The sequence below is a fragment of the Periplaneta americana genome, chromosome 2 (assembly GCF_040183065.1).
Source record: "Periplaneta americana isolate PAMFEO1 chromosome 2, P.americana_PAMFEO1_priV1, whole genome shotgun sequence".
Classification (NCBI taxonomy): Eukaryota; Metazoa; Arthropoda; class Insecta; order Blattodea; family Blattidae; genus Periplaneta; species Periplaneta americana.
In genome coordinates this window covers 19,156,806-19,184,753 of record NC_091118.1, presented here as the reverse complement: position 1 = coordinate 19,184,753, position 27,948 = coordinate 19,156,806, and the positions used below count along the sequence as shown (strand labels likewise).

Sequence of the window (27,948 nt, the reverse complement as noted above, 5' to 3'; positions counted from 1 at the left end):
TTTAAGACCTTTCTGCGTGAAAGATATGAAAAGACAACAATTCCCTCAAGAGATATGCGTGAATTGTCTCCACTGCACAAACACATACTCCAGACATTTTATCAAGTCGTATGAAAAGTATCTGTTGTGTTGTTGTGGTCATATTTCTGTGTTTTTGCGCCATGTCGTAAATTCAGACAAACCAAACTTTTCTGAACTAGGCTACTTATTGAAATGAAGAAACAGGAACAATTTGTAGCAGAGATTACAACAATCTGTTTTTCTATCTAGTTATATATTAGATGATGGAGTAGCTCTGCTAAATAACTCCGAAAAGTTGCATGTTTCTGCTTCTATGACAACGCAAAAGTCAAGCTAAGCCTTGATCTTACTTTGCACTACATTCTCCCTAATGAAAGTAAACTACACAACACACTGCAACTTTATTTCTTACATAGTAACTGAAGGACGGGATCACATACATCACTATACTCACGTCTCTGTGACGTCTTCATTCTTTTCTATCATGTCTGACATAAACTCCTTTTTCACAGCATCCCAATTCCACGACTCTTCCTACACATAAAAGAATCAAATGCCATAATCAGACAATAAATATTGCAAATAGAAATGACATGGACAATTTTCGTAACAGTGAAGACCACTGAAAATTGCTGCAAATTGAAATGTGCACAAACTAAACATTTGCAAAAAAATAATAATATACAGGGCTACTACAAAGGCTTTACCCAATTCCATAGCCTTGTATTATGAAAAGTATGAGACATACATTATTGAAAGTTATACCAATAAAAGGAGAAACTCATCAAGTTTTTGGTCCATCAACTGCTACAAGTGCTCGATGTGACCTCCTCGACAAACATCCACTCGGTAGTCTAACTCCTGCCACACCCGCTGGAGCATATCACGATCAACTCTAGCCACTGCCCCACGGATCTGGTTATTAAGTTCTTCAAGATTAACTGGCAAAGGAGGAACATATACTTGATCTTTGACAAACCCCCATAGAAAAAAATCACAGGGAGTCAGATCTGGTGACCGAGGAGGCCAACGGAGAACACACCGATCATTGTTAGAGGCCCGTTGATGTGGTTGATGCCTCAGTTACATGAAGATAAACCAGGATTTTTATTTCAACAAGATGGAGCTCCACCACATTTCCATCTGGAAGTGCGTGAGTATCTTAATGAGCATCTACCACAACGTTGGTGTGGACGGGCTTCTAACAACGATCGGTGTGTTCTCTGTTGGCCTCCTCGGTCGCCAGATCTGACTCCCTGTAATTTTTTTCTATGGGGGTTTGTCAGAGATCAAGTGTATGTATCTCCTTTCGCAGTTAATCTTGAAGAACTTAATAACCGGATCCGTGCGGCAGTGGCTAGATATGCTCCAGTGGGTGTGGCAGGAGTTAGACTACCGAGTGGATGTTTGTCGAGGAGGTCACATCGAGCACTTGTAGCAGTTGATGGACCAAAAACTTGATGAGTTTCTCCTTTTATTGGTATAACTTTCAATAATGTATGTCTCATACTTTTCATAATACTAGGCTATGGAATCGGGTAAAGCCTTTGTAGTAGCCCTGTATAATTACTGACAATATGTGGACGAAATTAAACTCGAAAATGAGTTTGTAGTTGATTTTAAAAACATTATACACTATTCTTATAATCTGACTTATGGCAGCTGCACGTGTTTTTGTAAGACAAATTATTTCTCTGGACCTCAAAATATAACTACAAAGCAGCCATAATAAAATTATTTACAGCTTTGGCATAGATTTCCTCCGAATTTGATTTCATCGATTTCTATCATATTCCTTCAATATTTCACTATGATGCCATAGTATAATATTTTTCAAGATCTGTATTTTCTGTTAGTCCACTAATAAACCCACCATCATCCCAGCTAAATTTTGCACTTCACTACTGTATTCAATTCTTAAAGAATAAAGTCACGAATTTTATTAGCAACATAACGCTTTTCTTTTGTTTTACATGGCCCATTACAGCCCAGTCACTAGTAGTGAGAATAGTTGAATCGAAATATTGAGAAACCCCACTAAACTAGACTAAAGTTTTTCAGGAGATATAAAAAACATCTGAAGTGCTAGATTTGTGTTCTTATTATTTTTTTTCTTAACACTTTAGCTAAAATGAATGTTGATGGGAATATGTGAGGTTTGTCTTCATAATGTGAAGCATTCAGAGCTAAAATGGCTCAAGTCACAAGCTTTTATAAATTGAGATTAATTCATTTTCTGATTATCTGAAATTGAATCCTTTCCGAGCAGTAATGGATCAAGTCTTACTTCTGAGGATTCGCTGGTAGGTTATTTATTACCAAGCACACAAGATAAGTGCTGAATATCTGAAGAAGCCTGAAGGGCAGGAATCCAAAGATTTCACAGGCAAAACGAAATCAACATAACTCACCTCATTCTCATTATTCACAATAGATGATGTTCTGAAATCTTTATTTTCTTCACATTTGATGTTGAATACAAGATCACTGATTACGTCAGGTGGTTCGATCTTAATATCATTCACAATCTCTTCCAAGAATTTTCCAACCTGTGTAACAAACAGAACAAACAAGTGAATTACTTTGTTAGCAAATTACTATCAGTTCCAGCAAACTAGATGAAAACTATTATATTCAAATACTAAAACCAGGCAAAGCTTGAGCTGATATTAATAATTACAGACCAAAATCATTAACCAGTCATTTAGCTAAAATCATGGAAAGCATGATTTCAACAAGATTAAATTAACTGGTTTTTAGAAACTAATAATAATCTATTATCATCATCATCACAAGCAGGTTTCAGGAAAAACCGTTCAAATAATGAACAAGTAATGTTATTAAGCCAAGATATTAAGAAGTCATATAATAACAAAGAAGATAATACACTTGTAGTATTTATAGATTTAAAATATCAGCTTATGATAGTGTCTGGAGATATAACTTACTCAGAAAGCTTCAACAAATGGGAATTCATGGAAATATGCTACATTGGATTACTGAATTTATAACATAAATATATTGTGCTACTAGTTATGAAACAGCAACCTCGTGATATAAAAGATCCATCTAAGTTTGCCTCAAGGAGCAGCTCTTAGTACAATATTGTTTAACATCTATGTCAATGATTTTACAAAACATTTAGAAAAATTTGAAGTAAAACCTGCTCTTTTTGCTGATGATTTGATTATTTGGAGTTAACAGAAAGCTAATAAAATAAAAAAATTGAAGACAACTTTACATTACCTAAGTAAATGATGTACAACTAATTTAATGACTGTAAATACAGCAAAAACTAATTTCCAATTATTTTCCTTAAGATCAACTCCAGTTGAAATTAACTTGTGTTATGAAGATATTAATTGACAAAGAACACAAAATTCAAAATATTTGGAAGTACATTTTAGATACAAAACTGACCTGAAAAAATCATATAAAGCAGGTAAATGAGAAAGCACTGTGTAGATTTAAAATACTAAACAGATTATCAGGTACTAAATGAAGAGTCCACTGCAAGAATGATGGATGTCACTTTCTTGTCGAAAATGAACCAACACTGTCAATGCATAGCTTAAGACATATAGAATGTACATAGAGAATTATATGGCATTAACACTGATAGTCACTGTCCAGTAATGATCGGAAAATCACAGTTAAGCTTTGAGTGCTAAGCATTTCAAACTTTCAATTGCTTCTCCTGAAAAATGTATTCCAAATGACATCCATCATTCTTGCAGTGGACTCTTCAAATGGAGAAGTTCTAGAACAACGAATACAACTTACGTGTACATAAAATCGGGTTTAAAATATTGTGGTGAAATTTTAATACCATAAACAAATAAAGATTTACTTGAACGCACTCAAAATTTAGCTTTATGTCTGATAACAGGTGCAGTTGAAACTACACCAATTATATTATTACAAGCTATAACAACAGACAAACCAATTATATTAGAACTAGAGATTCAAGTCCTATTGACTTACGAAAATTTAACAAAATTTCCAGATTCTGAAAAATGAAATAAATACGAAAATTGTAAATATAGGCTACACTAAAAACGCAGAAAAGTTTCATACAAGAAATCCTAAAATTGAAACAAACTCTAGGAATAGTTAAACAAAAGGAGAATTTTTTACCTATTAATAACCTGATTGATCATGTACAGAGCGTTCGCCTATGGGTGAGGCCAGGAAAGCGGCATGTACTGATACGTTGATTTGTGCGCGCAGTTGTTGAGACACGCTCGACAATCAAGGACATCAAGATCGACAAGTTATCAGTTGTGAGCCAGATGTTGCAGTATTTAATACGTACAGTGCAGTTTCTTGATACAGTTGCATAAACATTCAGCGTGTGTGTAAAATTTGTTAACAATGCAAAATGCAAAATTCACGCTTGAACAGAGAGTTTTTATGTATGATGCATATGTGAAAACAGAGTCATGTAGAGAGGTGCGTAGGCAATTTGAAGTGAAATATCCGGGTGCTCCAATTCAGGGTAGAGAAACTGTTAGACGTCTTGTTAACAAATGAAGGACAACAGGGTCGATAAATGCTACAATTCCTAAGCAAAAACAAAGAGTATTGACGGGAGAAAAAATTTATGAAATCAGTGCATCATTTACACGCTCTCCTAATAAATCTCTAAGAAGTGTTTCACAGGAAGTTAGTGTTTCAAAAACACTGCTGCTAAACTTTTAAAATTAAAACCCTATAGAAAGCGGAAGCTTACGGATAGACGATTCCCGCAAGTGACACCGCAGGCAGGCCGCTTTCCTGGCCCCACCTGTAGGCGAATGCTCTGTAGATATACAGTACAACCTATACTTAGACAAAATCTTTAACAAGGAAGATATTTCTCCTCAAGAAGCAAAAATTCTAACACTGGAAACTCTACATACAAGATATCCTTTAAGTAATTGGATATATATATATATATATATATATATATTATAGTAGGTTGTTTTACGACGCTTTATCAACATCTAGGCTATTTAGCGTCTGAATGAAATGAAGGTGATAATGCCGGTGAAATGAGTCCGGGGTCCAGCACCGAAAGTTACCTAGCATTTGCTCATACTGGGCTGAGGGAAAACCCCGGAAAAAACTTCAACCAGGTAACTTTCCCCGACCGGGAATCGAACCCGGGCCACCTGGTTTCGCGGCCAGACGTGTTAACCGTTACTCCACAGGTGTGGAATATATATATATATATATATATATATATATATATATATATATATTATAGAAGGAAAAGAATCCACAAGGAATAACATATAGACAGTCGAATGAAATCAAAGTCACAAATAAAATTAAATTTGAGGAATTTTAAGAATTTAAGTCAAGATTTACCAAAATTAATGGGATTATTCTTTATGGACAAGTAGATTAGGTGCATATTATTTGTCACCATATAATGATTCAAAGTTAAGTGTACAGTATAGGCACATTTTGAATTACTGACACCAAAGTGAGAGGAATCACTGATGATCATAAACACAAGATGGGAACATGTTACTAGTATCCAAAAGTACTCTTAACAGCGCCCCACTGTGGAGTAATGGTTAGCATGTCTGATGTGAAACTAGCAGGCCCATGTTCAAATACTGGTTGAGATTTTTATGAAACTTTCCTCAACCAAATGAAGCAGAATTGCTGAATAACTTTCAGCACTAGAGTTTGGACCCATTTTGCCATCATTTCTTCACATGTCAGTATCATCATGACTATTCTGCAACAAATGTCATTCGCAGAACAGGAGTGGTAAGCACAATAAGCCTCAGACTATGGTGCAAGCCTTTGGGTCCCTCTTCCACAAAAGACGAGGGGAAAAAAGTACTCTAAACATATTTTGTCCAATGGCATACACCTATAATACAAGTCCTCGAGAAACTTTTGAGTTTAAGTTTTGACTTAAATTATGAAAATTCAGGAAATTTTACTTTCTTGTATTTCCAATATTGACTCTTTTTTTTTTTTTTTTTATTAGCATGTAATAAAAACCTTGGAAGCGAATAACTAAACGTGGTTGACTCAAAATTAGATTTATTCACAAAAGCACAGACACCTAACGAATTATGCACTCACTTACCACTTGCGGTTGTTTCCTTTTTCCTTCATTCATTGTTTCACTTTGCATTGCCAGAGAATCAATCTCTGATTCTGTTTTAATCACGTCCATGACAACTGAAAGCAAATTTTTTAGTCAGCTAATAACATTAAAATAATATATTAGTACCTCTTTCACGTATAAAACGAAACACACAAAGTAAATGGCAATGTTTCCAAGAATACATGTACCGATAACATGGTTTTGGTGTCAAAATTTCGTTAATATTTTATCATAATGAAGTACATAGACCTACTTCGTTATTAATAAAAAAACATGTCTGGAAGAGTAGTGATTGTCTTGTTTTACAGAAGTGAAATACAACCAATTTTATAATTATTACTGCCAAGATTTCTCAATACATAAAGGTATTTAACCATCTGACGCGGATATAATGTTGTTGTTTAGTCAACTGTCCGAAGATAGATCTGAACCTCATAAGTGAGACCAAGAAGGCACCACCTTATGAGGCAACTAGGCTAGGAGATAACGGAGTAAGGTGGTCAGTTCCTTTTCCCCTCTATTGCATACTTCGCCGACTAGCTACATATTCCACTAGTTTAGACTTCAGCTGCATCCAAACAACTGTTCTTCCTCTGACACATATCGTCAAGTAAGATGTACTATCTGATAATAGTTGTACATATCAGCCAGAACCTCATTCAGAGGACGGGGATATATTATGATTATTAAATATTTAACATTTTTAAAGTTAATTTCGGATTGTGATTCGCGTTATGATCTTTTAACATAAAAAAACATGATAAAAATGTAAAAACTTCATCTTTTGTAGATATGGCTCATATGCAGAGACTAAGAGGAACGCAGAAAATAGGTACGATTGAAAAATGCTGGGGTTGCAGAACATTATGTATATCAATGTAATACTGAAGTTTGTGAAGTTTTATTATATTTCACATGTTATAAAATGCTCCCCATGATGACGATAATGACTGAAAGAAATAATATCGTAGAAATAATCAATTATTATCAGCTACAAAACAAATAAAAACTTATTCGTAACAATTCTATCACAAAACAAATTTGTGAATGTTCATTGAAATTATTCTCGTTGACAGAATTTTAAGATGACACGCAGCTAAAATCGTGTTATCCAATTTACTAATAGCTGCCTACAAGTAGCAGTAGCAGTAGCAGTAGTAGTAGTAGTATAAGAAAAATTCAGATAAACAATGGTGCACATTCTTAATTCCAATAGTTCTGCAAGCACTGAAACTTTCTCAGAACTCTTAAAAACATCTCAATTCTATTTCTCTATCCCAAGTCACAATGGAAGTGCTGAGAGAGTATTTTCCCTGATATCTGCTCAATGGACAAAAGAACGAAATCGCATGCTAACAGAGACAGTCAGGGATATCATGGTGAAATACAATTTCAAGGACATGTCCTGTGAACAGTTCCACAGTTATTTGTCTGGCTCTTGTGCACAAAGTGGGCTCCACTGATAAGGGCAGATGTAATACTAATCCAGCAACTAGTGAGAAAACTAACTAAGGTGCCATTGTTTTTATTTTTAATTTTGTTCATACCAATTTTTAAAAAGTCCTCCTTTTTTCAGCAATGTCCTCTTATTTTAGATTTCATGTCCTCCTATAGAATTTTTTCTCATGGTAACCCTAATGATACACATTCGACAAATGGAGACAAATCTGCTCTTTTTAGTATTTTAAGATATAACTGTCAGTGAGGAATCCGTATACTGAAATTTTCCCATGTTTTATTATAAGACATACCACTATAAATAGCACCATGTAATTTTTGGGCAAAATTTCCAGTATAATGTCTATATACTAGTACAGTAAATGATCCTTTTGCAGTGAGTCTTACACAGAATAATAAATTAATGGTAATTTAGTACAGTATATGTTGCGATATGTTATGAATGACTATGGGAATGAGAATAATAAATAAGGGATTGCATTCCATGCGCAAGGACAACTGACATGATAATCAACGTTTCTATAAAAATAGAACTATTAATGAGTTCATATTGAAACCTCTCAAAGTGTTATACCTCAGCAGTCTATAACTATAAGATTACGATATTGGAGCTTGAAATATTACCGAAAAATTGAAGTCTCAGAACGTTACAAGTTATTTTTAATTGGTAATTTTACGACGCTTTATCATCTGCTATGGTTACCTAACGTCTGAATAGGATGGTGATAATGCTATCGAGAAGATCCAGGGTCCTGCGCCGAAAGTTACCCAGCATTTGCTCCCAATGACTTAAGGGAAAACCCCGGAAAAAAACCTTAACCTGGTAACTTGTTCCAACCAGGATTTGAACCCGAGCCCGCTAGTTTCACAGTCAGATGTGCTAACCGTTACTCCACAATGGTGGACCGTTAGTAGTTATTGATTACTCAGTTAATAAAGAGCGAAGAATGTACTAGTTCATGTTATGTCACGTGACTAGGTAGGCGTTCACGTCAGAATGAAAGTCACCTCCTCTCTACAAGTATTCACCATTGGTTCTTAATGCCATATTTCGAATAAGTTTTCACGCCTATTTTTTTTTATACAGAATAAGCGGCATAACTTCGGGAATGGGTTCCTCATATTAATGTAAACAATTAAAATAGTTTAGGCCTAATGTACAAATAAGGAAATAAAATTGGAGCTCCCTTATTGTATAAGTATCACAACACCCTGCTCATGTGCAGTAAACAAGATCCCCAGTGTATATGCTACTTGTGGACAGTCATGCGAAATTGTTAGCCTACATACAGGTAACTCCCATTAAGACTTGCTACAAATTTTAATTCCGTATCTGTACATAGGTCCGAAAATGCTTGATTTCCGAGTTATAGCTTTCACAACACGTGCTAATCAGAATGTCTATCTCCCACAGGTGGTCTATGACATTTAGTTATTTAGCCTACAGCTCCCTAGAGGAGATATTCAAAATGTTCACATCCTGCTTCATCATCATCGTCCTTGCAGGTATTAGGCCTAGTGGCCTGTTATGGTCTCCATTCATCTTTTCGGGGGGCGTCCGAAAGATCGTCTTCTATGTGGTATATAGCGGAGAATTTTTCTTGGAAGTCTGGAACAGTCCATTCTACCGACATAGTTAAGCCATTTTTGTCTATAGTGGTTGAGATGTTCATAAACAGGTGTAATTTTCAATTCTTTTGTAATTAGTTCATTCCTTTTGTGGTCAAGTAAGCTGTAGCCAGCAGTCCTCCTTAGAAATCTCATTTCCGCAGTTGTTAGGCGTTGAACATCTGAGTTTCGGACAGTCCAGGCCTCACTACCATACATGAGGACAGGTCTTGCTAGAACTTTATATGCTTTTAACCTGGTATGTTTTTGGGTTTTCGTGGTTGTGATAACCTGATTGATAGTTCTTAAGGCTCCATTAAAATGTTGAATATTTTCAGATATATCAGTAACAGGTAAATATGTCAAATTATAACCTAAATATTTAAATGAGTCTACCTATTCTAATGTATGGGTTCCAATGCAAATTTTACTCCTGTCTCAATCGACGTCTCATGGCCCTACGAAGATGCTCCCAAATTCCTGGCGTGTTTTGTATTATCTCACAGCCTGCAAATCATAGTGTATGTGAAGTTCATTAGTTTATCTGCTAGCTTCTGATTTTTGTACATGCTCTCAGCAACATGTAGCACTAGCCAGGCTCCAACGGGTTGTGTTGAGAGCCACATACACGCAAAGAATTACTTCGAGGTAAGTCTGTACAGACTTATCTCCAGGAGGTAGGTCAGTAAAACCCCGATTATCCGTCACCCTATTAACCGATTGGTGGATTATCCGACTGTCTATTTCTCGCTCTTTTTTTTTCTTCAGAAATAAATAACTTGTATGAAGTACTGTTTTGTTGTTGTTGTTTTCTAATGCCAGGTGTTTGACAATAAAGTCATTTGACCTCTTGCACTCAAATATTTTTCAAAGATATTATCATGGTCAGCCAATGAAGCACAGATTTTGAGGTGTTCCGAATCCATTTCTTGGTTTGAGTTGCACAATGGGCAGTTAGGGGACTGATATATTCCAATTCTATGCAGGTGTTTGGCCAAACAATCATGGCCTGTTGCCAATCTAAATGCAGCTACAGAGGATTTTCGTGGTAAATCGGGAATTAACTGTGGATTTTGATGCAGGGAGTTCCATTTTTTCCCTTGGGATTGAGTTATCAAATTTTGTTTGTTGAAGTCTAAGTATGTAGATTTAATAAATCTCTTCACAGAGTAATACGTAGATTTAGTAACAGGTCTGTAAGTAGCAGTGCTGCCCTTCTTTGCTAAAGCATCCGCATTCTCGTTTCCCAGGATTCCACAATGAGATGGTATCCATTGGAATACCGTACAATTCTTTTATTGAGTGATATTAATTGAGAGAGCATTTTAGTTATTTCTGCTGTTTGAGATGAAGGTGTGTGTTTAGAGACGATTGATAGAATAGCTGCTTTGGAGTCTGACAATATAACTGCATTCCTAAATTTATTGATGTGGCATAGAAGATTCCTGAGACATTCACTTATTGCAATGATTTCACCATCAAAACTTGTTGTTCCATATCCAAGAGATCTATAAAGTGAGAAGAGACAGCACGTAACACCTGCACCGACACCTTGTTCTCTGGAGATCAAGGATCCGTCGGTGTATAAATGAAGCCAGTTTTGTGGAGGGTACCTAATATTAATTGTCTCTAAAGACAATTGTTTCAGTATTTCAGTGTTTACTTCTGATTTCAGTATTTCTTCTGTTAAATTCAGATTATATTCTATATTTAATAGAGTTAAAGGGTTTGGTTTAATTTGTAAGTGTTCTTTTAAATTCGGGATATTGATTTTCTGTTTTAATTCTTGAACAATGGATATGAAACTTTTTTGAGTTTTCAATCTACAGAGAGGACTGTATGAATGCCAATTGTTACCTGGTAATCTGATAATGTTTTGTACAACATATTAATAGGTTCTACATATGTTTTTCTTAGAGAATTTTATTACAAGCCTTTATCATTACACAGCATTGTCTACTATTCGATTTGTTGTTCTATAATAAAATTTGTATATAAAATATCTTCCATGGGTGTTAACAGAAAACGTGTTGTACTAAGAATCGAAAAAAATGGAAATAATTGAATAGTTTGAGAAAGAGAAACTGTGGCTCATCTCGCATCAGAATACGAGAGTTACAACTGCGCGATTTAATTAAAAAAGAAACAAGGATAAAACGTAAAAAAGTATGTAAATCTATAACATCAGACCTCCTTTATTCCTATTTTTCCTGACACAGTCATTACAAAGGGCTTCCTTGCCCCTTAAAACCCGTCGTTTACAACCAAACTTAAATTAGTGAACTGATCCACTACCCAGCATGTTAAATACAAGACCATGGAGGAAATTACATAATACTTCATGGTACAGATTATCCAATTTTTTCGGTCAACCATTCAGTCCATCCCCTTCATTACCACTGATAATAGAGGTTCTACTGTATGTCTAAATTGAATGATTGTCCATACTTGCTCAGACTTATCTCCTAGACCTAAATCCAGTTCCCGGTGATGAGTGTTTTAGTATTATTCATTGTTTGATACACTCTTTTAACACTTATAAGGACTGCGTTATCTGTAAGTTAAGTAATGTAATAATAATTTATAATTATATTTGGTTCTATTTTTTTTTTCTTAAGTCTTAATCAATTTTGTCGCAAACCTGTTTATACAATTTTTCATTTTAAATTTAATTGTGAGCTATTCTGTGTCGCAGGGCAAACCCAAAATATTGGGTCAGACCAATAAATTAAATTAAATACTCTATATGCAGTGATTGTAACAATAAGATTCATGTGCAACTCCCCAAGGAAATTTTTAGCAAATACTTTCCCCGCGAACTCCCGTTCCCTGTGGCATCCCAACAAATCTCCATCATCTTCTCATCTCATCATGGGTGTACCCTTCTATGGCGCACCTTAGGAAAAGAATCTGTCAGCAAATAGGTCTACACAAGTGGTCACCAACCTTTGTGGAGGCGTGGCCCATTTTTGAGCGAGACTTATGTATGTGACCCCAACTACCAAATTGGTAGACCACTTACCAGCATTAAAAATATACAGATCCCTGTAAAGTCGAAAACAACGATAATTTAACTCAAAATTAGTGAATGGCACCGAAAGAACTATCAAAATAGAGGAATGTAGTGCAGAGATGACATAAAATATTATACGAACAACATTTTTAGTAGCCTACTCCGCTAATATTTTCAAATATAGAACGTCAATACTTTGAACAGTAATTTGCAAGGCCAAGATGTTAACATAATAATAGCAAGGAATAAAATCTAAGGATTTATATAGAAACTTGCTTTCTGGTCGACATTCACTTGACAAAAAGGAATGTGATGCATTCTAATACATTAAAGAAGTCGAGGAAAATTTAGCTACATAGGTATGGTACGGAAAAATACTAAGTTTGTTTTTGCGAACATGCAATCAAGTTTGCTTAATTCTAAACAAGAGCTTTTTTGTGTATTTTCTGAGAGACACTCAAAACAATACGACAGTCACAGATGGGTACTAAATTATTTTTAGACGAATGTTGAAACTAGGCTTTTTCGTAGTATGTAGACCAATTCTGAATGAAAAGAATGCATGAAAATCTCGAACTTGCAAAAGAAGCTTCTAATTTTTTTTAGAACATATGCAACCTCATATTCATGTAAAATACTTCTCCTCTATGATTTCCATCAAATCAAAGACGAAATATCTCACTGAACTTGACAATGACATCACAGTGTGTGCATCGAAGACAATGACGAGATTTCAGAACTACTTTCTGAAAAAGACACATTAGTGGCATTAATACCTTTATTTTTTTTTAAACGAGCATTGAGTGACTTCTTTTCCTATTGCTGATATATGTATCTTCAGCCGTCTTACATGTCGTACCAACATAACTTACGAGACATTACGAACGTTTCACGCTAGTTTGCAATGTTCCAGTGGGGTAGAAATTCGACCATTTTCATACTTCAGGGAAGTGTGTAGGGGTAAGAAAATGGAGTGTTATGACAGGTTAGGTTAGTTATTTATGTCTTACGTACTTATATGTGAGAGGTTAGGTTACGGTAGTTTAGGGTTTTGTTATGCCTTGTATAGGCACATCTGTAACAGGTAAGGTTAGTATTCTATTGACAGGTTAGGTTAGGTTAGTTTAGGCCTTTATTATGCTTTGCATATACGAAGCTGTGTCAGGTTAGGTAAGGATAGTTTAGACTTTTCTTATGCCTTGTATAGGCGAATCTGTAACAGGTTAGGATTTTAGTGATAGGTTAGGTCAGTTTAGGATTTTAGTCACAGGTTAGGTTAGGTTAGTTTAGGCTTTTATTATCGTCAACATGAAAGTGAAAGCAATTGAGTGTGGCGCTCTTGAACAGCTAGTGATGTTTTGTTTTCTATGTTTGCAGTTCAAGTCAGTCAGTGTCTACTCCAAATTCGGCAGAAGTCACTCAACGCTCGTTTCATCCTTTTCTATATTTTTATGTTTCTGGACACACTGTAAGTCTATATTAATAAGGCGTTTCTTGTTTTATTTTCTAAATCACCTCACGACCCCATTCAGTTCTTTACATGACCCCCAGTTTGAGAATCACTGGTCTACACAATTGGCTCGTACGGATAAATGATCAACAGTTACGTATCTGCCATTAGAAAAAAAAAAAGTCAATTATTGTGAATGAATAACTTTATGCTCAAATTGTACCACTAATTTTCGAATGACTCTTATATTTGTCAATTTCATGACACCATTCACAGACTTAAAAATTTCCATGGAAGTTATTCCAAACAAATGTTTGCTGTAAAAACTGTATGGCTATCAGTATATAATTTCTCAAAAAATGTTAATTTTCATAATATTACTCCTTTGTATGTATTGAAATGTGTTTCAAAAGATAATAGCGTACTGCAAAAATTTTATCACAATAACTGCATTTGTATTGTTTCTCATTTGTGTGAGTTTTTGTGTGTTTTACAAGGTAGCGATTTAGAGTAAAACTCTTATCACAAAAGCTGCATTTGTAAAGCTTCTCTACTGAGTGTATCAGTGTGTGCTGTTTAAAATGCTGCTTGTACGCAAAAGTCTTTTCACAAAATTGGCACTTGAATGGTTTGTCGTCAGAATGTGTTAAATAGTGCAGGCGAAAATAATGATGCCTTGCAAAACTCTTCTCACAAATGTCACATTTCAAAGATTTCTCGCCTTTATGAGTCAATTCATGATCCTGAAGATGATGCCGTTGTCGAAACCTTTTATCACAAGAGTTGCACTTGAAATGCTTCTCGTCTGTGTGAGTTGCTTCGTGTTGACGCAGATATTCCAAGCGAGCAAAGTTCTTTTCGCAAATTTGGCAGTTGAATGGCTTGTCACTTGTGTGCGTTGACTCATGTCTCTGAAGATGAGCAAATTTACGAAAACTCTTTTCGCAGATATCGCACTTGAAAGGTCTGTCATCCCGGTGAATTGCTTCGTGTGCTTGAAGGTTATACCTTCTTCCAAAACTTTTCCCGCAAACACTGCAAGTGAAAGGCTTCACTTCTGCGTCCTTGCGTTTATGTTGTTTTTTATTTGGGGACAGTTTATTAAAGCTCTTGTTAGAAGATTCCACATTTAAGTTGTGTGTGCTCGAGGTATCATCTGGAAGGCTACAATTCTCGTCTGTATTCTCATTATCAGATTCTGGATCCTGGGTTATACTAAAGGAATCTATCGATGAATCACAGATGTCACTTTTATGGATTTTCATATCTTCATGATAATGGGACTGCAAGGGCCTGTAAATCCAGAGAGCTAGATCACAATAGGGAACGCTAATATCACAGTTCACATAATGGGACACCATTAACATTCTACATTACGCTTATGGAATTTTACACGTATTAGACAGAGAGACGCAGCAAAATGTTACTGCACTATGCAAGGGACGTCGTGAAATAGATTGTCCGCAATCAATTGCTTGACTCACCAGTAAGGTGTAGCAGCATGGGTGGAGGTTCAATTTCATTATACACATAAAATTCCCGAGTGGTGGGGACATTTTGGGATGAAATTTTTTGTGCGTATTTATGCATGTCATATGCTATCTACAATATGATGCAAAATCACTTCTCTACCTTTGATAGACTGTCTGATAAAAAATAAATTCATTAAAAAAAAATGATCAAATGGTCAATATTGGTTTTTAAGACAAAAAAAAATATATTATTTATTAAGGAATGCAGTTGAAACAGCATGAGCTATTCATATCTCACTCCAACACCTACTGTACAGAATAGATAAATTTCAAAATGCTGTCATTCTCTCTGATTCTAAAGCAGCATTATATGCAATAAATTCATATAAAATGATGTCAATCCAAGGAATGTCACAAAATGATCCAACAACTTCAAAAACTACAGAAAAGAATTCAATTGCAATGGATACCTGCACATTGCGGAATTGCTGGAAATGAAACTGCTGACTTCCTTGCCAAAAAAGGATCCAATTTAATTCACAATACAAATACAAGCCTATCTTTTACATCCGTCAAAAGACTAATTAAAAATAAATATAAAATCAAGCAAAACCAAGCATATGTACCAAAGCCAAGGATAAAAAATGGAGCATTTTAATAAAAAAAACAGAAATTATTCCAGAAATCCCACGTAAATCTGCAGTAGCAAAATTCAGACTGCTTACAGAACACGATTATTTGGCCAAACACTTGAATAAAATAGGAATTTACACAAATTCAAATTGCCCTCTATGCAACAAAGAAGAAGAAATGACTGAAGATCATCTACAAACCTGTGAAGTTCTACCTGATGGATCCACCACAGAGAAATATTGGAGAGCAAGAATGCTAATGGCTTCGTTGCCACAGCCCGGCATTAGATAACAAGAGCATGATATTGTAAACGTGAGTTTCAGCAATAAAATAAAGATAAAGAACTTGGAAAAGTTAACAAGTTTATGATTTATGGGGAAACGCTCCATCACTGCACAGTGAACTGCCGCCATTTTGAATTTAAAAAAAAAATTGTTTCGTATAGCAGGAGGACAGTGTTTTACACATACCAATTTTCATTTTTGTACAAAATACAGTAATGGAGGAAAAAATGTTGAATATTTAATATTTCCAAAAATTTTACTGCTGTAAGCTGTACCTAACCTCTTAAACTTCGTCGGAATAACTTGGAATCATTTCATTAAGGATATACTGTAGACCCATAGCCTGTGGTGCACTCTGGACAGTCTCTGACGAATTAAGAGATCTATGGTCCTCGGCACTTGCAACATCTATGAACCTCCATATAGAGTCAGGGTGTATAATGACATGGTAAAAGTCCTGCCATTGCACAAAAAAAAGTTTTCTTTTGTGACATTCGAGGAAAACGAGGGTTGAGGTTGTAGGTTAGAGCCACTGAACAGTATACTCACTTGTGACTCAGGTCGTCATCTTCCTTTGTCACATCTCTTGCCATGTCCTCGTTCACAGCCTCCACATTCCATGACTCTTTCTGAAAAACAGAAATTTTATTGCTAAGCATAGAATACATTAGGAAGAACATATACAAACATGCTATATAAAGAGAAATAATGACAGTCAAAATTTTAAATATAATCTGCACTCTATTAAATGAAATCATTGTTGGCAGTTTTATATGAGTGACGATTATAATGACAATCTTGGAGGTAGCAAGTCAGTGTAGAGGAAGAGATAAATACATAAATTTAACAATAATGTTAAAGAAATAAAAAAAAACAGTACATGATTCATGTTATGACTGAGTGGTCCAATTAGGCCTGTATGAGCCAGTCTGGAAGTAAAATAAGATGCCAAAAAGCATACCACAGTAAAAATTCAAAATTGAATGTTATTTCGTGATTCTGATCACAAATCAATTATGCTAACCAATAGTGTCGTCACATTCTCTAGGTCTAACTTCTACAAATTCCTGCAGTAGTGCGTGACATCTTATACAGAGTGAACAGTAAGTAATGTCATTAATTTTAGGAGGCTATTGTTTGAAATATTTCGAACAAAAAAGTTTAATACAATTTTCCTTCATTTTTGAGATAAAAATTGTTTTATATGAAACATTTCATAGCGTGTTTTGGGAAATTCCCAATATGCTCAATCAATTTAAGAGAGCTATGTATTATGATAATAAATTATTGAAAAAAGTTTTAGTTTTGTTCTTTGAACGTGCACAAATCTGATTCGAAGAAACGTAACATTGTAAAATTCCTTTACTTACAAATGGCTTTTAAGGAACCCGGAGGTTCATTGCCGCCCTCACATAAGCCCGCCATCGGTCCCTATTCTGTACAAGATTAATCCAGTCTCTATCATCATATCCCACCTCCCTCAAATCCATTTTAATATTATCCTCCCATCTACGTCTCGGCCTCCCCAAAGGTCTTTTTCCCTCCGACCTCCCAACTAACACTCTATATGCATTTCTGGATTCGCCCATACATGCTACATGCCCTGCCCATCTCAAACGTCTGGATTTAATGTTCCTAATTATGTCAGGTGAAGAATACAATGCGTGAAGTTCTGCATTGTGTAACTTTCTCCATTCTCCTGTAACTTCATCCCTCTTAGCCCCAAATATTTTCCTAAGAACCTTATTCTCAAACACTCTTAATCTCTGTTCTTTGTATGCATCTGAAGTCTGACTAGTGTAATATGTAGCTAGTCAGCGATGTATGCAATGGAGGAGGAAAGGAACTGGCCACCTTACCCTACTATGTCCTAGACTAGTTTCCTCACAAGTGGTGCCTTGTTGGTATCACTTGAGAGGTTCGAACAACTGACTAAACAAAATCAACATATAAAGTGACATACCGAAATTAGTTCCAGCTCAATATTGTTCAGTATGCCCAACTCAAAAAGTGTATCGTTCATGTACATTACTAACTTAATATTGCAAAATCGCGAGTGGCCACACAGATCTGTAGCTGCTATTGATGCCGAGATATTACTGAGAGAGTCTGCGCAGCAGGGGTTATTTTATATGCAACATCAGTGCCTTCATGCCTGTAGCGAGGGGGAAGTAGCGTCATTGGACGTGGTCATAAAGTTATATTATTTTTTCTTATCTGTGTATTTGCCTTGCGAAAGATGCCTTTAAAATATGGTAGGATCTACTACATGTGCGGGCCATTACATGGCTAAATATGATCCTTAAATGAATCTTATGCCCAACAGAAAGCTATACTGAAGAATGACAATATACAATAATAATGTTAAACACAGAAATCTGGACCTCATCATTATAAGGATGGTGATATCAGAGAAAAAAATAAAAGACAATATGTGAAACAAGTAAAATATTGTCATAGATATTGTAACAGGAGTAAATATCTGACAGTATTGCTTAATGTTGTACAATGCAAGAATTTAGAACTGTGACAGCAAAACTATTAATACAACTCACCTCATCTTCATATTTCATTGCAGCATACAAAACCGGATTCTCAGTTCCTTCATATTTTATATCTGATATGTGATCGCAGCTTGGGTCAGGAGGTTCAATCTTGATCTCAGTCACATTCACTTCCAAGAATTTTCCTTCCTGTGCATTAAATAAAATAGAAAACGAGAATAAATTATTTCCGTCACAAATTGATCTCGATCGGACAGAGGATATTTTTTTCACCACAGTATTGTAGAAACCGTTAGGAACAAGTTGTACAAGGCCACGAAATATATGCAAGTTGTGACCTAAGAAATCAATTCTTTAAGGTTCATAGTATCTTGGGTTGTTAAATGGCAAAAATTAAGAAGGTGTTTATTTGAAAGGCAGGATTTTCTACATTAGGCCTGGGCACTAGTAGCTCAACTGAGTCGTACAGATTTCCCCTTAACTCCTCACTCCATCTTTCTCAGCTAAGACGACTAGACCAGCAGTTAAGCATTGCTCAGTGACAGATTGCATCATAGCTTTTACGAATTTTCACTCTCGCTGGCCACCTGAAATCCATCACTGATGCACAGTACGCACTGGCGTTTGTTTATAAGGCAGTGAAGTGCAACGGACATGGGAGGGAGTTTCAGAATTTTAATTCTACATCCCTATTGTGCCCAGGGCTATTCTACATGATAACATGACACTTATTTTCAATATTTTATATAACAGGTAAATTATTAGTCTTAGTTCTACAATAAAATTGATATAAAACTGTAAATAATCATTAATTAAATTAGCTATTTAACTGTACAGATTGCTTATAATATATTTTTTCTGATTGTTGGTACTTCTCTGATGACCCATCTAGTTTGAGCAAGAAATGTTGTCACCCAGTTAATATCTGTGAAAATTTACACAAGAAAGATAGGCCTATCTTAAATTAAATTCTACCTTTGGTCCACCAAGAATTGACTAGAGAAGAAGCAGGACAATTTCTCCTTGAAAAAGAAAGAAAGAAAGGGAGGGAAGGAAGGAAGGAAGGAAGGAAGGAAGGAAGGAAGGAAGGAAGGAAGGAAGGAAGGAAGGAAGGAAGGAAGGAAGGAAGGAAGGAAGAAGTAGTTGGTAAAATTCGACTATAGTACAAATAATTATAGCGCTCGAGAACTGCCTTGACATTTTTTCTGTGGACCAATATTCCAAGGCAAAGCTGGTTCACTGGATGCCACAAACATTATTTGTACCAAATACGAAGATTACCAAAGTAGTCAGATATTTGACGAGGTCTATGTAATCACTTACTACAGATGTTTCCCCCTCTTGTTCTTTAGTTGTCGCTTCACTATTTGGAGTGAATGTGTTTGCTTCAGGATCTGGTTTAATGATATCTGAAGCAGCTTTGCCTTCATTCTTCAAAGTCAATCGGTCTATTTCAGGTTCCATTTTAATCGTATCCATGAGTACTGAAAGGAAGACTTCTATATATTCAGTATAGTATTACTCACATTTATCAACGTGACGCATTTAAACAATTTTACAAAATATTGCTACGTCTAGGCCTACCAAATTTCATTTCGTCCTTCTTGCTTGAGTTACCATTTCTGCTTATTTTAAAATACATAAATTCCTACAGGTGCTATCCTTACTCTACTGATTGTTGACGTTTAATGAACAAACATTTTGTATTTACAATCCTTTTTCTCGTATTCAACATTAACAAAATTATCCAATATTATTTTGTTATACCTGAATGCATATGATCTTTTGCAGTGAAGCCGATCTACACTATTGTAATCAACGATTTCATGCTTTATAGAACGAAGATGCCATTAAGAGAGAAGTCATATCAATTGCAAGAATTGTGTTGAAATTGCTAATAAAATTATACGGAAAATTTACAGTTGAATTAAATTTTGGGAGAAAACGATTTTCTGATTAAAAAAAAAATCTCATATTTGATCAAATTTTGAAAAAGATTTCAATTGCTATGCAATATTCACATCAATAATTAATGAATAGATCTACTTATTATTGCATGTAAATAAAAAAAACATTCGTATAAAAATTCATTAAAGCTTTAGCTAGCAGCTACCAGCATAATATATAATATAAATCTGCTTTCAGTTCGATATAGGTCTAGCATTCTAAGGAATGCTTTCTCCTTGAACTAATCTCGTACATGAATTTAATAAAAAATATTTTGTTTATACATGTAGTAACAAAAGAAATGAATGGATAATGTTATCACTTTAATTAAATCCCGTATGGAGAGATACTGAAGCAATTGCAAAATTTGTTTATTGTAATTAGTGATTCAGTTTATAATTTTGTCGATTTATCAACTTTGTCCTTGAGTACATATTGGTAATGGTTTGCAAGATGTAATGAAGTGCATTCCTTAACCTCTCCTACTCAAATCCCTTCCTCACCTTCCCATGGTGCAACCTTTTTTTAACAAACGAGGCTCTGGGGACCGAGTCACAGCAGTATAAGTGTTCCATTGAAAATTGAGGAAACATCATTTCGGCATGCATAAGGATCCCCTAAGTGGTGAAGAGGGGATATGGTCGGTGGATTTGTCTGACAGTCCTCCTGGCTAAGTAATATGAACCTGCTAACAATGACAGGTGTGGTCCTGCAAACAATTTGAGAGTTACGTGTAGGTGATATAATCATCATAAAAATATAGTACTGTACCTACATTAAAACGGTCATACTTTTTGCTACATCACTCTCCTATATTGGATGGTTAGAGAGTTAATGGCTTTATCACCAAGAACTCAGCATTAGTTAACATGTAGAAAATAGAGTACCTACTTCAACACGTGTTTCTGGTCAGTATTAGAATCTGTCAAGGACAATTACCAGTTCAAGTGGATAGTCTCCCCACTCAAGTAAGTTAGGTTAGGTTACGGGGTCTTTAAGGAGTTTTAAAGGCCTCCTGCACGTCAGCCTAAAAGGCTTATTGTGCATCCCCATTGGAATGGACACTAGCAGTTCTTCCAAAATCTGTTCCTTTGACTAGAAACAGTATTTTGGCTCCAACATTAGTCCCACTCAAGTAATGAAATACAGATTCTCTGGGTTGAACAAACATTTAACAGATGGAAATAGGCGTGATTGAAACACAATGCAGTAGCATTCAACCTCTCTCTTCTAAAAATTTTCACAGCATCTGTGGGATTTTTCTCTTTATAAAATTGTGTGCTAACAGAAAACCAAACATATCAACAGTCTAACTTCAGCTTTTGATTTCTGATGGTCATAGTTGCAATGAAACTATGGCAAATGTGGTAAATGAACGTGATTGTTTCATAGCATGAACTGCTTGAAGAACATTGTATACATTCAGTGTCACCTCTAATGTTGCCAGTGTAGCAAATTCCATTGTCACCAACAGTGAAAGAGACATATTTATAACAAAGTAACAGTTGACACTATGAGGCAAACCGTTACGAGATCAAACATTGTTGAATCTCACTTGTTTGATGAGACTTATGAATGTGAAAATTTTTATGAATTCCAAAGAATATAGTGAATTGAAGGAAATTCTTAAGTCATTTTAACATTTAGATGAAATCAGGGTGGATCTGTTTAGTAATAGTAATGGTAATAATAATAATAATAATAATAATAATAATAATAATAATAATAATAATAATAATGGTTTATTTTAACTGGCCGTCTATGCCTTGTGTGTTAGATTTCAGTCGTCTTAGTGATTTTTCTGACATCAGTTTCAGTAATGTATATAAAGTAAAATAACGTGTCCATTGTGGTTGGAGCATTAGATAAAATGTCTTCCTTTGTTTGGTCCTTTTGTAAAGGTTCGGGAGGTAGGGCGGTGAAATGTTCATTCAGATCAGTAAGTGATATGTCAATGGTCTGTACCTGCTGCTTCTGTTCTCTTAATCCCATGGAGTTTATATTTTTCCATAGCTCTTTCGTACTAATAGAAGATTGGATGAGTGAGTGAGCATGACGAAGTCTTGCATTTCTGATTGACTGATTTGTCTGGTTGCGTAGGCGTCTACAGTTGTCGTATTCAGAAATAAATTTTGTTCTTCAGTACTTTCGGTATGCAGTATCTCTTTCCACCATGAGTATATGCAACGATTCGCACATTCAAGGAGTAGTGGTTCGTCTAGTTTTCAGTTGTGCGTGTTTGTCATATAGCTGGGTGGCTAAATTATTAAATATCTCAACTTTTTCGTCTACCCTTCTCAGTGTCCGATTGTCTGCGTAGTTTAGTTGCGTCACTCATTAGTTCGTCATGGTTAATGTTGTTGTTGTTGTTTTCTAATGCCAGGCATTTGATAATGAAGTCATTTGACCTCTTGCACTCTAATATTTTTCAAAGATATTATCATGACCAGCCACTGAAGCACAGATTTTCAGATGTTCCGAATCCATTTCTTGGTTTGAGTTGCACATTGGACAGTTAGGGGATGGTTAATGTGAGTGAGGTCGCGATATGTTACAAAATGAGGTTTACGTCTACGGCATCATGAAAAAAATTCAACATAGATAATATAATGTTTTGAGATTCCAGGAGCAGGCACTTGTCCATTTGTTTAAATGTGTTGATGAAAAATTCACAAATTTAAAAGTGAGAAAGTTCATTATGAGTATCACTGGTACAAATGCAAGTACTGAAAGATTGTTCTCCCACATAAGATGGTGGACTGATGAGAAAAACAAGTTGCATATGAAAACAATAAAATCAATGTTTATTGTGAAATAATTTTTCTGTGAGCATTGTGTTGCATTCCATGATTTCATGCTTCGGAACAAAACTGTTACAAGAAATTCATTGTTTAACAAGAATTGTAGGTGTGACTGATTTATAACAGTACACCTCAAGTGAACCTATTTTGTAAGGAGTACATATTCAATTCATTATCTTCAATTTATTTTTTAAGTACTTTATTTTCAATAATAATATTTAATTTGATTAATTTGTAGTGTTTTAATCTGTTCAAAGCCAACATGGTTATGCACAATGGAAAATATATACCAAAGCTAAATTCCTGAAATCAGTGCTGAATGTCCTCTTTTTTTCTGATATTTCTAGGAAGCCTAGGAATACAAATGTTAAATTTTATGTTTTATTTAACGACGCTCGCAACTGCAGAGGTTATATCAGCGTCACCGGATGTGCCGGAATTTTGTCCCGCGGAGTTTTTACATGCCAGTAAATCTACTGACATGAGCCTATCGCATTTAAGCACATTTAAATGCCATCGACCTGGCCCGGGATCGAACCCACAACCTTGGGCATAGAACGCCAGTGCTATACAAACTCGCCAACAAGGTCGACCCTAGAAATACATGTGCTCCATGTTCTCATTAATGTATTTATGTTCACCACAAAAGTTTCTATAAAGAATTTGTTGCATGTGCACTTCCGTGTTGTTGCAGATAATATCAAGTCTAGCAAAATTTTTATCGTACATGCGGTTTATTGTTTTTGTGAGTCAATTCATGTCTCTGAAGATTACTCTTTTTCGCACAACTTTTACCACAAATATTGCATTTGAAATGCTTTTCAGTCATATGAATTAGCACATGATCGAGAAGATATTGTCGACGTCCAAAACTCTTCTCACAAGTGTCACATTTGAAAGGTTTCTCGCCTGTATGAATTAACGTGTGATGCATAAAATTCTGTCTATGTCTGAAACTTTTCTCACAAAGATTGCACTTGAATAGTCTATCACTATTATGGCTCGATGCATGCACCCGCAAATATTCAATTCGTGCAAACCTCTTATCACAAGTTTCGCATTGGAATGGCTTGTCGGTAATGTGTGTTGACTCGTGTCTTCTTAGATTAGGTCTTTGTCCAAAACTCCTGTCACAAACGGTACATTTGAAAGGTTTCTCGCCAGTGTGGGTTACCATGTGTTTACGAAGAAAAATCAGTCGGGCAAATTTCTTTTCACATATATTACACTTCAACGGCGTTTCCCCTGTATGAGTCAAAACATGTTCACGAAGATTCTGCAAACGTCTGTAATTTTTACCACAAGAGTCACATTTGTAAGGTTTATCGTCTGTATGAGTTTCTTTGTGTAGCTTAAGATTATATTGTCTTACAAAACTTTTCTCACAAATGTCGCATTTGAAAGACTTCACTTCCAATTCGGTGGACGTATGATGCTCAACGTCTTTCTCACAAATCTTGTTTGGAAGGATATAATCTTCCTCTGTATGCTTTGTGTCCTTGGTAATCGTAAAAATCTCTTCCGAGATCTTGTTTGCATCGCTTTTCCGTATTTGTACCTTGTCATGGCAGTACAATTTCATAGACCTGTAAATACAATGTTATCTCATCATAATAGTGAATAGTAGTATTATTTAAATTTTCTAAAGGTTAATATCAGCAGATAAAAAGGTAGTGGCATTTCTTTTAGTAATTAACATCAACCGTAAATATGGGAATTTCGAACCTTTCACTGCTATCAGGTATTCTCCAACGTAGTTAAACAATAGAATTGTATGTACCTCTAATTACGCATTGTTAAACAACGTCTATGCCTCTAATTTACATACATAAGTTAGAGGCATATATAATTCTGTTATTTAATGTACACATACACAGAATACTAGCACCTACGAAGTCGTGAAGATAACTGATCAATTATACAGTGTTTTTCATCTAATATTGCGACCTGAAATATTTTCTACTATGTTGTTATAATTCTTGATGGAAGGTGATGTACAGAACGGCCTGGCACAATAATTCGAGACAGGCCAAGGCTCTCCATCAGCTGTAGTGCCCCCCCCCCCACCACCACCACCATCACTATTATTATTATTGTTATTATTATTATTATTATTATTATTATTATTATTATTATTATTATTATTATTATTATTACTCCTATGTGTCTATTAATTTTATACTTTACGTTGGTTAGATCCAAGCTTGAATATGCATCTGATGTATGGAACTCCATTACTTCCACTGACTTGGCTAAATTGGAGAATATTCAAAGAAAATTTATTTCCTTGTGTTCTTATAGATTTTTACCTAATTCCGATGACTATAAATATGAGATAAGTGCAAATATTTTAATTGCTGTAGTTTATTTGCCAGACGTCAAGATCTTCATTATTTATTTTTTTTTTTTTGTAGTCATTAAGAGTGATAATGATTGTGAATCCTTCTTAAGCAATATCAGTTTTCATATGCCTGGTATGGGTTTAAGATTTTATAAAATTTTTTATAACAGAAATTCTAAATCTCTCTCCGGTTTGCAGATGTATAAAATATGCAAATTTGCACGGATTAAACTTACATCCATTTAATGTGTGGTATATAATTTTTGGAGTTTTATGTCAGTTATTAATTTATATCTTTTGTTTAAATAAGTATTATAATATTATTCTCGTCATCTTCTACATCATTTGTATTGTATTCATTTATATGATTCCATATTTTCATTTTCAATTATCATTAATTTTTTGTCATTATTTAAATAATTATTCCAATGTACTTTCATTGTAATTTATATCACTGTTTGTAATGAATTGTCTTGTGCTGAACTGTTATTGCTCCCTGGCTGTTGTACAGCACATTAAATATTAGTAAATAAATAAAATCAATATTATTATTATTATTATTATTATTATTATTATTATTGATGTAAATCTTATTACATGTTAATATGAAAAAAAACATGTGAAAACTAAGTATTTTGTAAATAAAAAGGAAAGGATAAACTAATAACAAGACTGCTCTCTAAAAGGGAAAAGTCAATGAAAACAACAAATTGCTCAACATTCAGAAAATAAAGAGTAATTGTAACAAATGTAGACTTCCATCACTTCATGACCAAATAACGTAACTACATTGTATGAAGACCACTGTTGCAATCAGAATTCCATCAAAGTATCCACAATGGTTAAATAGACACTGCCTATATTTTAACCCTAGCATTATCAAGATATTTTTGGTGACGCTGATTAACAAGGTCAGGCAAAAATGACCTAACCAATTAAATTTAAATATAACTTCTAGTGTAACAAATAATCGTATTTTTGTATTACTGCATTATCATTGAACAATTATCTTTATTTTTAAAGATTTACAATACGTTCAATTAAATTTTATCACCAACATTTTTTTACGTTACTTTAAAAAATGCGCATCAGTTTTTCATTCACTGATTCTATGTCATTTTTTTTAGCAAAATGCTCCCGCACACGCAATTTTAATATGTCTTTTACATAAATTAAGTTCACAATTTCATTGTGGCAACAATAAGATCAAGAAGTTTGAGATGGATGGGACATGTACAAAGAAAGAGCCAGGATAGAGTGGTGAAGATTTTAGAAGGAAAGATGGGAGGCAGCAGAAAGAGAGGAAGACCCAGGCTTAGATGGAGTGATGATGTGGAAAATGATTTGAGACAGCTGGGAGTAAGACGGTGGAGAAACAAGGCTTTGAATCGAGACATATGGGCATCTATCACAAAGGAAGCCGAGGCTAAACTTAAAGGGCCGTAGAGCTATAGGATCATGATGATGAAGTTCACAATTTCCACATCTGACACTGATCAATCACAGAATTGAAATTTGAAAATATTTAAAAAAAAATTAGGTAACATTAAATACCAAGGATGGGTAAAATCTGCCCACCAACAAATGCTTCAATTATTAGTCTCTTATATTTCAAATCTAAAACAGAACAAATGTGTACACTTATACTTTATTATGTTAGAAACAAATAGAGCGAGGGTGAAAACTGTCAGATTTCAGTTATTGCAAAAAATTTTACATAGTAAAAAGGTTGGCCAATAATCTTGGTAATACTAGGGGTAAGATACCGAAACGTTTGTGCAATTGGGCCTTCTTTTTTCACGTGCACATTATTATACTCACGTTTGTGTCAAGCCATCATCCTCCTCTGTCGTGATCGATATTGGCTCCTTCTTGCCTGCACCCACATTCCACGACTCTTCCTAAAGACAATTTTCATTTAAATACAGTAAATACAAAAGAGAAAAGTACAGAAATACATCACATATATTACACAGTGTGGAAGTGATGTAACTGTGCAGATTGAAGGTGGCATTATAATATTTTAAAATAAATAAAAAAATCTATGATGTCTTTTGTAATTAAGTGTATGGTTAATTAGAAAATTGGCCTGAAAGCCGAGTAGCTTGTAGGACTGCCAGCCTTCCTAATGGCAGGAAATGACGATACGTGTATATCTTTTTATTTAATTTGTACGAAAACCCTCCATTTTATTTAGAAATGCAAAGGGATATATCATTCCCTATCAGTTTTTCTAATGATAGCAATAAAAATCAGAAACATATGGATAGTACTTATAGAGTAAACAGTGTTAACATTTAAATT

At 34.8% G+C, this 27,948-nt stretch overlaps 1 protein-coding gene across 8 annotated transcripts in view; it reads right to left on the bottom strand.

Annotated features, from left to right (window-relative positions):
• The window catches only part of LOC138714869 (zinc finger protein 501-like), a 64,379-nt gene that overhangs the window by 23,792 nt on the left and 12,639 nt on the right, over positions 1-27,948 (bottom strand). The window contains exons 4-10 of one of the 8 annotated variants that reach the window (XM_069847147.1): positions 27,466-27,545; positions 19,879-20,039; positions 18,607-18,744; positions 16,601-16,680; positions 6,113-6,207; positions 2,433-2,570; positions 476-555 (exon numbers count right to left, since the gene is read on the bottom strand). In XM_069847147.1, coding sequence (XP_069703248.1) covers positions 20,021-20,039; positions 27,466-27,545 — 99 coding nt within the window. In that variant the 3' untranslated portion in view covers positions 476-555; positions 2,433-2,570; positions 6,113-6,207; ... (1 more) ...; positions 18,607-18,744; positions 19,879-20,020. Of the gene's footprint in view, positions 1-475; positions 556-2,432; positions 2,571-6,112; positions 6,208-7,680; positions 7,876-11,574; positions 14,956-16,600; positions 16,681-18,606; positions 18,745-19,878; positions 20,055-20,139; positions 20,418-22,918; positions 24,890-27,465; positions 27,546-27,948 lie in introns of those variants that run through there. The other 7 variants (XM_069847137.1, XM_069847112.1, XM_069847102.1 and 4 more) reach the window with 7 other exon arrangements.